General features: G+C 35.7%; 1 protein-coding gene across 1 annotated transcript; it reads left to right on the forward strand.

The window, feature by feature from the left end:
* Nucleotides 1-782: 782 nt before the first annotated feature.
* Nucleotides 783-6,980, forward strand: LOC107761275 (GTP-binding protein OBGC, chloroplastic). The gene is made up of 7 exons (XM_016579485.2): nucleotides 783-1,966; nucleotides 2,203-2,476; nucleotides 4,004-4,292; nucleotides 5,208-5,367; nucleotides 5,746-5,854; nucleotides 6,200-6,432; nucleotides 6,541-6,980. The coding sequence occupies exons 1-6, from the start codon at nucleotides 864-866 to the stop codon at nucleotides 6,275-6,277; spliced, it is 2,013 nt and encodes a 670-aa protein (XP_016434971.1). The 5' UTR covers nucleotides 783-863; the 3' UTR covers nucleotides 6,278-6,432; nucleotides 6,541-6,980.
* Nucleotides 6,981-11,386: the final 4,406 nt, after the last annotated feature.

The following is an 11,386-nucleotide window of genomic DNA, read 5'->3' on the forward strand; positions in this document are numbered from 1 at the left end:
CAAATTTCACCAGAGTTATTTTTCACACATGATCTTCAAAAGAATGGTGATATCAACGTGCAACAGATCCGTTCAAGTGATAATATGACTAAATTGTTCACCAAATCTTTACCGACGTCAACCTTCAAGAAACTAGTGTACAAGATTAAGATGCGAAGGCTCAAGGATGTGAATTGATGCTCTCATCAGGGGGAGCTAATACGCGTTGTATTCTTTTTCCCTTACAAGATTTTGTACCACTGGGTTTTCCCTGCAAGGTTTTTAACGAGGCAACCAAAAGGCGTATTTCTAAACATGTGTACTCTTTTTCCTTCACTAGGATTTTTTTTCCATTGGATTTTTTCCTAATAAGGTTTTAACGAGGCACATTATCTATGGGCATCCAAGGGAAAGTGTTATAAGAAAAATCAAATTATGGTGGATGTCTACTCTTCCTCCGTGATCTTCTCAAATGCTTAATGACATATTCAATGACATATTTTTCTTTAGTTTTCGTGCCTATATAAAGGCTTTTTAATAGATAAAAAAATACATACAATTGAAAAAGAAATAAAAATCTCTATCTCTTTTTAATCTCTTAGCTTGTTTTTTTCTTGTTCTATATTGTTACAAAGAAATATTCCTACCACCACAGATAAACACCTACAAAGAAAGCCTAAACCAAGCCAAAAAGACATACAACCATATAACCCGTACATATATAGACAACATATATAAAATACAAAACTTCCTAAACAAAAATCACATTTCATAACATTAATTACCTTTTCAGCAATTATGCAAAGAAAAATATAATATCAATTTCTTAAAAACACCCGCCCAAACGGATAATACTTTTTTTGAGCTCTTCGCCGTAGCCATCCATGGCTTTCTCTTTGTTCACTACAACTGCATCAACTTTCTCTCCTCACTGCCAAGCACGACCCAATACCAATCCCAGTCGCAATAGAACCAATCCAAAGCGCGTGTCTACGAACACAACCAGAAGAAGGCAAAATCCCAACCGCCGTCAGCTCAAATCCGGCGAGTTTAGGCCGCCCCCGCCAATTACCACCGCCGCCGGTAATACTGCCACCACCTACACTCGCCTACCCCCCAAAGATGATTTTGTTCTTCCACCCCTTCACAGTTCAGCTGAAATTACGCTATCTGAATCAACTATCTCCTCCACCCCAGCTAAGAATCTTCACCAAAAAATAAAGGATTCGGTTGATGATGTTGAAAATTCGGAGAATTTAAAGTTTGATTATGGGAAATTCGAGCTGTACGAGGTTAATGATGATGATTTTGAGGATGATTCTGATGAAGATGATGATGTGGGTGGTGAAATGGAAGGTTCTAGAAGTGGGGTGTTTGAGGGTAGTGGGAAATTCGAGTTGTACGAGGTTAATGATGATTTTGATGATGTGGATAGTGAAATGGAAGGTTCTATTTTTGAGGGTGGTGATGTGTTTGAAGGGGAGGGGAGTGATATAATGGAGAAAGAGAAAGGGGTTCCAGCAGTAATGAGGTGTTTCGATAGGGCGAAAATATTTGTAAAAGCAGGGGATGGAGGGAATGGGGTGGTGGCATTTAGGAGGGAGAAGTTTGTGCCATTGGGCGGACCATCTGGTGGTGATGGAGGGAGGGGTGGGAATGTGTATGTGGAGGTAGACGGGTCGATGAATTCGTTGTTGCCATTTAGGAAAAGTGTGCATCTTAAAGCTGGGAGAGGAGGGCATGGTCATGGAAAGAAACAATTCGGTGCGAAAGGTGAGGATGTGGTGGTGAATGTGCCACCTGGTACGGTTCTTAGGAAGGCTGGGGAGGGTGGAATTCAAGGGGATGTACTTTTCGAATTGTTGCATCCGGGACAGAGGGCGTTGCTGCTGCCCGGTGGAAGAGGTGGGAGAGGGAATGCCTCTTTTAAGACAGGGTCGAATAGGGTGCCCAAGATCGCAGAGAATGGTGAAGAAGGTGCAGAGATGTGAGTATCTTTAATGATAATCGTTTCTGTTCTTTAGACTTTGATTTTTATTGCATCTTTTGGGTACATTCAGCATCTAACTGTAAAGCATATTAGAATGTAGTTTTCGTTTGGTGGATCTATTGAGCTCTCATCCTTAATTTTGAATGCCAAATAAGCTTGAGTAGAAATATATCTTGGTCACATTTCTTTCATATTTCATTTTGTATCTTACAAGTAACAGTCCTATTGAGCAGGTGGTTAGAATTGGAGCTTAAGTTGGTCGCTGATGTCGGTATAGTAGGAGCTCCAAATGCAGGGAAGAGTACATTTCTCAGTGTTATAAGTGCTGCTCAGCCAGCTATTGCGAATTACCCCTTCACCACTTTGCTACCAAATTTGGGTGTAGTTTCATTTGATTATGATGCTACTGTGGTCGTTGCTGATCTGCCTGGTCTACTTGAAGGGGCACACCGAGGTTTTGGTTTAGGCCATGAGTTTCTTCGGCACTCAGAAAGATGTTCAGTCCTGGTACAAGCTTTTCTAAAGCGTTCTTTCTTTTCATAAATTAGTTGAATGCGTTCCAATTCTCCATAAATGGAACTATTAGTGATTTGTTGAATCAGATTAAGATTTTGGCATTTTACCATATTCCTAGACAGTTAGCATTTTGTAATTTGAATGCTTGCTATGTTATAGCTAATTCATTGATGAAACTTCACTGCGAGAGCTGTTAACCTAGAAATATTTATTTGAAAAAGTTAAATAGAATGCAAACTGTAAAGGGCAACTCGGTGCACGAAGCATCCCGCGTTCACGCAGGGGCCGGGGAAGGGCCGCACCTCAAAATACAGATTGCAAACTGTATTTTGATTTATTCTTTGTTCCTTCTTGTTTCGAGTTTGTATTAGCTTGGTGGTTTTTGTAAAAAGAAAAAAAATTAGTGGTTTAGCTATCTCCTTCCTTTCTGAGATCCCCAACATAGTATCACTGTACAATGTCCTTGTCCCCGTTGACATGAGCAATAGACAAAAATGGATGGGTGTTTTTTTGGGTAAAAGATGTCTTCTCCACAACCCCCCCCCCCCCCCCCCACACACACACACACAAAAAATAAAAAATTCTTTTTGTTGGTCTTTTCATCTTTTCGTAGTTTCTATGTACTCTGTGCATCCATGAGGATGTTGAGATAGATGTGCGGGCACATTAGGCTGGATAAGATTAGAACGAAGATATCCGGGAGAAGGTGGACGTGACTCCCATAGAAGACAAGATGCGGGAAGCTAGGCTTAGATGGTTCGGGCACGTGCGGAGGAGAAGCATGTATGCTCCGGTTAGGAGGTGTGAACGGCTGACCTTGACAGGTGTGAGAAAAGGTAGAGGGCGGCCAAAGAAATATTAGGGAGAGGTGATCAGGCAGGACCTGGTGCGACTTCAGATTTCCGAGGACATGGCCCTTGATAGGAAGTTGTGGAGGGCAAACATTAAGGTTGTAGGTTAGGAGGTAGGAGGCTAGCCTGCATTTTGTCTTAGGCTGCTAGTGGCTTCAATTGTGTCCATATTATTTTTTTAGGGCTGCAGGTTAGGTCGTAGGAGGCTAGTCCGATAGTTTAGTGTCTTAGGATGCTAGTGGCTCTTGTTGTATCCATATTACTCCATTATGTCCGTAGTGATGTGCCATCGCTACTGCTTATTGTTATTGTTTTTCTCTCTATTTTCTGGTTATTACGTTGCTGATGCTATCTTTCTTGCTTCCTCTGCTATTACTGCTCCAATGTCTCTTTTCATCTTCTTGAGTCGAGGGTCAATCGGAAACAGCCTCTCTGCTCCTCCGGAGTAGGGGTAAGGTCTGCGTACACACTACCCTCCCCAGACCTCACTTGTGGGAGTCCACTGGGCTGTTGTTGTTGTTGTTGTTGTATGTACTATGTGCATCCATATACTTAAAAGTTCCAATTATTTTGCACTGATGTATAGCATTTCTTTACCTTTTTACTGATTATTCTGAGATTGAGCTAATATTTTTGACTAATTGATGGAATTTTTATTTGGAGAAAGGTGCACGTGGTTGATGGTTCATCTCCACAACCGGAATATGAATATGAAGCTGTTCGTCTTGAATTGGAAATGTTTAGTCCTGAACTTGCTGAAAAGCCCTTTTTAGTGGCTTACAACAAAATGGACCTTCCAGACGCATATGAGAATTGGAAGACATTCAGAGACAGTTTGAGATCTCGTGGGATTGAACCCTTTTGCATGAGTGCAGTGAAAAGAGAGGGTACGCATGAAGTTATTTGTGCTGCTTATGAGCTTGTTCGAAGAAAAAGAGAAGCTGCTAAAGAAGAAGGTAAGCGTTTCTTAATTGTCATTTGCGTCAATGTTACCGGTGGCTATGATTATGCTATAATGCCTTTGATGTTCAGTTAATTTGTCTTGACAAGTGTAATTAAGTTGAGCAAATGTCTGTTCTAGCTAAATAAATATTCCTATAAATTTTTTTTGTCCTACATTCGTTGTTGGGTTGTCCTAAAATGTTGTCATTTCATAATTAGCACATTTCAAATACAAAGAAGTTTCAAGTGCCCCCACTTTTACCTTAATCCTCTATTCTACCTTTCTACAATGCTAAAGTAAAAAATGGTGCCCATGTTTCTCAAGAAATAATAAACAATTCATGTAGTCACTATTCTCTTACTACTTGAGCTTGATGAAAAAGTGGACTAACAAATTAAGACAGATGGAGTAACAAAGATTAAAATTTGAATGTAAGTGTTTTTTTCCTCCTTTATTTAGCCCTTGCTCTTTGCTGTTTGTTTTTGTCTTCTTTCTTCACCTTCCTTTTCTCTTAAAGGGAGTGACCAAGTTGTGTGTCAGTCATGAAGAATTGGTTCACAGCAGTTAGATTTGCTTGGAGTTGCTTCGTTCTTTGTGAATGTGACATATGAAATGAGAGTGCTTACTGCCCCCCCCCCCCCCACCAAAGGGATTCTCGTAATAGAATTTTTATTTAGAGGAAATAAAACAAGAGCGTTTATCAGAATAAAGAATATGAGAGGGTGAATTTGAGGGTTCCTGGTGGAATAGTCGAGGTACGCGCAAAACTGATCAGGACACCACATTTAAAAAAAGGATTTTCTACTGTGTATTTTCAGCACTGAGTTTCTTTTATTATTGTTAAATGGATGTCAAATTTTAAAAAAGATTTTGGGGTGGGGGTGGGGGGAGGGGAGAATAATGCTAATGTTTTTAATATCTTGTACAGTGAGAATGGACCCAGTAAATTTGAACTATGTTGCTGACATGGTGAAAAAGCAGCGAGCTGCTCCCATAAGCGAGTTCGAAATCACCCATGATAGTTCTTGCAAAACTTGGTATGTTCAAGGATCAGGCCTGCAACGTTTCGTCCAAATGACAAACTGGAGGTATGGTTCTTGCTGTTCTCTGATTCCTGTCTTCTTTTACCTTCTCGTCACTGCCTTTCATCAAGCACCTTTCCCCTATTTCCTTTTGGATTAGCATCCCTATGGAACATGTTTTGGTTGTAGCATGTTGGCTATCTATTTTCTTGTATCATAGCTGAGACTAGTCAACATTATCAACTTGAGTTGAACTTTTTCTAGTGGTCTCACATATCATCCTAAATTTAGGTGTATAGAGATTTTAAATTGGTGGACTATAGGGATTCCTCTAGCCCGCTTGCTTAAAGGAACCTGCTTTAACTCAAGTTTTGTTGGATATATTTGATCCTTATCAAAATTACATTGACTTCCATTAAAAAGGAATCTTATTCTTTGTGGCAGATATATGGACTCAGACAGAAGATTTCAACATGTTCTAGAGGCATGTGGTGTGAATAAATCTCTGCTCAAGCTTGGCGTAAAAGAAGGTGACACCGTCGTCGTTGGAGATGTAGGTCTATGCTACTTTGCTTCCTTATTCCAGCTCATTTTAGCCACTAAACTGCATAATTGCTTCTTTTCCTGTAATTTGCATTGAACTTATTTGCTGATAGCTTATTAGTCTTTTAACTTAAGTTCGTCTACTCAAGGCTTTCCGGTACTACGCATAGCTTTGTTTAGCATGTCATGATGAAAAGCTCTTGACATATTCTGTAATATTCTCCCTTGGCTGAGTGAAAATGAATTCTTGCTAATTGTTTTCCTCTTCCAGCAGCATAATTCTTACTTTTTGCTTATAGTATGTGTACAAGTGTCAGGGATTAATATGGCTGAGTTTTGCTTCATTCTTTGCCAGATGGAGTTGGTATGGCATGATTCTGATAATTCAGGCCCTACAAGTCGGAAGAAGTGGGCCGCAGGACCAAGTCAATAATCTCATTGTTGCTCTTTACGTGAGCCTTTCGCATATGCTGCTAATCAATAAATCGTACATACGACTAAACATCCTTGATGTGGCATTTCCAAGAACTTAAACAAGTTCTGCTGAAAATCGTCGTGTATTATACATCTACACCGTGCACAAGACATGTAAGTACCATAATTTTGTTCAAGACATTGCTTAAAATTGTTACCTTTGTGCTAATGTGAATTATAAATTTGGGATCGTCATAAAACTTATACTTGCTTTCTATGTAGGTTCATACTCTGCAAGTTGTGGATAATGTAATTGTGCCTTCAACTTAGCAGAGTGTTTCCAATCAAAATACCTTACAGAGCTGCAAGAGGTAAGGGGCCGGAAAATATGGTTTCACCCAAGAACATCTTGGTCTCATGCCAGAATAATGCAGCCTCTTCTTTCTGGTGCAATGTACACTATCCTCATTAGTTAATTTATGATAGTGACGGTAGAGTTATGTGAAATCTTATATTTTTGTCCATTTAGAAACATGGTCCTGGTTAGTAAGGATTTATATAGTCAACCCTAACTTGTTTGGGACTGAGGCATAGCTATTGTTGTTGTTACATCTTAAAGTTTCAGATGACTATATGACTGAGGCATAATTGTTGTTACATCTTTGATTTTCAAATGACATATAAATAAGTTGATCATAGCTATAGCTATTATTTTGAAGAAATGCAATAGCACTTTCTCTTCTAATTTTGGCTCTTTCATGATTGCTGAAGGATTATGGATCGTATAACAATCTTACATTATTATTCACCGCATAACAATCTTCATATCATAGTCTGTGATCTAAACAATCCTTTTTTCTGGGTTCTACCCTGTTTCGTGCTTTTTCACTATGTTTTATAATTTGATGACTTTGGTTTACTAGACATCTGCTTTGGATCTCAATGGTGTAGAAATTGGAAAATACAAGTTGCTCTCTGTAGTCTGATATTTGACGAAATCTCAGAGTTTAGGCTGGTCTTTGAATCTAAGTCCATAGGAGCCAATTTTGTTGTTTTCTTGATAAAATTGATCCACACAACTCTAAACCAAGCCCGTTTCCACTAGATTCCGTTTCCAGTGCATTAATATATACTACTCCTAGGTTTTATTCAACTGCATTTGTTTTTGAAGTTACTTCTCTATCTATTTCTATTTAATTGAATACTGAAGAAATTCTTTTAATTTCTACTGAGCTAAACCAATATGTTTGATGTTTGTAGTAAACCAATGTCATCTATTTAATTGCTTTCTTTACATTTTGAAAAAGAAGAAAAAAGAATGAAGACTTTGTTATGGATTAGAAATCAACTTTCTATTCACATCTATGGATGGATATAGTTGCACTTTCAAAAAAAAATCTGAAAATGTTTGTTTATGAAATATGATCATGTTTTGAGAAAAAAATTTCAAAAATTTCCAAAAACTGATTTAGGGCAGTTTTTGGATGAAATATTTTCTTCTACTCACAAAATTTTAACTTTTCTTCCAATAAAATACATGTCCAAACACAATTTCAACTTTCAAAAATTATTTTTCAATAGAATTTTAATTTTTTTTTTCAAGTTTCAATCAAATCTATGTCCAAACGCGAGCTAAAAATTTGGAGAAAGCGAAACCCAGTCAACAAGACCGAGTTTCTAGTTAGCCAGGGGAATTGATTGGAGTTGGGACTGTGGTGTATACCTAGGACATGGTTGGCTAATATGTATCACAGCAAGGACAATCATACTATTTTTTTTTTTTGAGTAAATTCTGAATTTGCCAAATAAACAAATAAAGATACATTGCCAAATGAATTTGGTTCTTGAATTTTTATTGTTGTAGTTCGGTAATTTCATCACCTTCTAATTCATCCACCATATTATTGCCCCTTTCCTTGTCGAGCTTATTGATGATAGATGTGAGAGATCAGCCCTTTTTACAAAAAATTCTCTCAAGTCAAGATTAGCCAAAATACTTAACCTTCTAAAACGTCTATCCCTTCTCGATGGCCTCCAATTATCCACAATCACAATGGTATGTCCTATCGTTCCATATTATTTTTCTACAAGTCAAATTTTGATCCAAATTTTATATATTTGAGTTAAATAATTATTTCAGTAAGCTATCTTTTCTAGAATACTCAATATCTCCGTTTCTGACATTGAGGATCCAGGAATCGATTGTGAGGATATGCATAGCTAAGTGAAGTCAGGACAGAATCAGAGCAAAAGGACACTTTTTTTCATTCACAACTTATTATAAAGTTAAAAACCGTATCTTTTGACTAACCAAACTTATTGTTTTCCCTTTTTACTGTTTATAGTAAGGGAAGCCCCTAAGCCTTTTTAGGCACCTAGTATTAAAATCCTATCAACACACCACACGTATGTACTCCAACATCTCATTTAACCTCGTATATATATATATATTCTCTACTACTCCAGTTAACTTACCAGTTTTCCTAGTGAACCCAAATCTGTTTGATGACTTGGTCTTGACACGTGCAGTGGAATGTGGGACCCACTTGATGACATGGCAACAGTGTCCACGTGTGACTGTTCATGGTACTTAGCTGACATGGCAAATATTACTTGATTACGAGATATGAAAAAAGAGGTCATGGGTCGTATTCAGGAAAAAGCAAAACGGGCTTTGGTCACAGAATCCGGTTTATTGTTTCCTCGGATTGGACTCTCTTTCTGTTCCTCATATCTTCCCTTAGATCTTCCTTCTTTTACTCCTTTTAAATTTTACACTAAGCCATAATTTTCGTATTTTACATAATTTTATGAAGAGTTTTAGAGGTTATTACAAAGAATATAGAGAAGTTTTACGCATAATCATAAAAAGGAGAAGTAGTAGCAGAAGCAGAGTTAGAATATTTAGTTTATGTATTTTGGACCATACTTTTTTTTTTGCTTATTGGAATATGAATAAATTATTTATACTATCAAATGAATTTTTAACAGAAATATAGATTTTGAGCCATAATTACTAAGTTCTGCCGAGTAACTAATAGTGGCTCCGCCCAGAATAATATCAGTAAATATCCCAAATAATATGATGTAAGGCAGCTATTAGATAGAGACTTACAGTAGTTTTAAATACAACAAGATAACTCAAGAGACGTAAAAAAGACACAATAATTTAGGAGGGTTAAAAAAAATAGAAAAGGACGTAATCAATTCTACGTACTCAATTCCAGTATTACAAGTGATTACCTGACTTACGATCTTCAGCAAATTCGTAATTTATTGAATAATAGTACTGGACTAAAAAGAGTTAAAGTTTTCATTAGAATTGGATTCAATTATGAGAAATTTCCTTTTATTTACAACTCCAAGATATTGTTAATCTAAAGGGGGTGATGTTATTGAACTTCTAGCTTGTATTAATATTTACTGTTAGCACAGAGAACATCAGAGCTTTTGCAGATGTAGGATTTGACAGCGAGAGCTACGTACTTAGCAAACTTTCTACTTGCTTCCATTTCAAGAGACAAAATCTGCAAAGTAATTTAAAAGTTTAAACCCCATATCACTGACTAATTTTTCTTTTTTTGAAAGTTTAAAAAAAACCTTCCACATTTTGGGAACAAAGAAAGAAAATACTAAAAGAATGAAGGTTGAAGAAAAATAAACTACTTTAATCACGTTCCTACTAATTCACGAATTTTATTGAGGTTTAACTAATTCTGAAGTGTATTAAATAAAATTGGAGTTGTGTGCATTTTACATCTAGAAATGTGGTAGCATGTATTATACTTAGGCCATCTCCGACCATTGACTCCATTTTCTCCACCAAAATAGAGTAAACTCCAAAATGGAGTAACGTTACTCCAACCATTACTTTATTTTTTACTCCAAAAAAGAATATTTTATTTTATATTTTCTCTCTCTTCAATATTATATTATTATCGTTTATTTAAATTTTATTTTCTTATTTCTATTAAATAAAGTCTATCTTTTTTTTTTTTACATATTCATCACATATAATTTAATATAAAATTATTTTATACCATAAATTTTTAAATAATATAATTTGTAAGAAAATATTATAGATTATATATATTAACGAATAATTCAAATAAAAATAAAATCATTGAGATGCAAGATAATTAAATACATATTACATTATGGTAAAATTCAGATTAAATATTACATAAATATTCAACTTCCACCTCTAGTATGTTCCTATAAATGAAATTAATTTACATAAAAATAACTTATATCAAAATTAACTTACAATTTTACATAAAAATAATAAATGCACGAAAATTAATTTATCAAAATTATATAGCAAAGTTAAGATGTAAAATTAATATTATAAAGATATTACATAAACATAATTAGGTATATATAAAGAGATAAATTAAAATATTTAAATAATAAAAATAATAATAAAGTGAGGATGAATAGTAATTGAGGGTATGAATAGTGTCGCTCCAAATTTGGAGTCACACTATTCATCCTCCATTTTGGGGGCAAAAATGGGGGAGCATTGGAGCCATATTTTGGCAAAAAAGGACTGCATTTTGGAGAAATAAGGGAGGGTTGGAGATGCCCTTAGCTCTTAGTATTTTATGGTTTACCTTCTAGTCTTTTTATGATTTATAAAACCATTAAAATGTTTAATCTTGACCATAATACGAACCCCATAAATTCAAAATTAACATAATTTTATATATAAACTATTGAATACGCTTAATAATGAAAACTTCTAGGTATAATATTTTTGTAATTTTTTTGAATTTCCTTAATAGAATTCATAGCTCTTGTTGAATAGTATTAACCAAGAACTCCATGTTACTAAACTTGTATTTGAAAATAATTTCTGCAAAAATAAAACAAAACAGAAACAGAATATAAACAGAGTTTCGAGCCCAACAGAAAACTTTATTTCCTTAAGAAATTTAATCCCCTTACTGTTGCCTAGTGTTATTGGATTAATCCCTCCCAAGATAGAATGAAATAACTATTCTGTAATACCAGCAATGAAAATTACAGAATTCCGTTAAACTCAACAAACGACAGTAAGCCACACTTATGCATACATTTTGCTTTGGAAAAACAGTGCAGAAATGCAGAAGAGAGAGGGGAGAATCTG

The sequence above is a fragment of the Nicotiana tabacum genome, chromosome 14 (assembly GCF_000715075.1).
Source record: "Nicotiana tabacum cultivar K326 chromosome 14, ASM71507v2, whole genome shotgun sequence".
In the NCBI taxonomy this organism is placed as follows: Eukaryota; Viridiplantae; Streptophyta; class Magnoliopsida; order Solanales; family Solanaceae; genus Nicotiana; species Nicotiana tabacum.

What these genes read in the sequence shown, in the direction of transcription:
- LOC107761275 (XM_016579485.2), top strand. Translation starts at nt 864, where the DNA reads ATGGCTTTCTCTTTGTTCACTACAACTGCATCAACTTTCTCTCCTCAC. An exon ending in GGTGAAGAAGGTGCAGAGAT is followed by an intron (nt 1,967 to 2,202) that starts GTGAGTATCTTT and finishes CCTATTGAGCAG; the next exon opens with GTGGTTAGAATTGGAGCTTA. An exon ending in GTCCAAATGACAAACTGGAG is followed by an intron (nt 5,368 to 5,745) that starts GTATGGTTCTTG and finishes TCTTTGTGGCAG; the next exon opens with ATATATGGACTCAGACAGAA.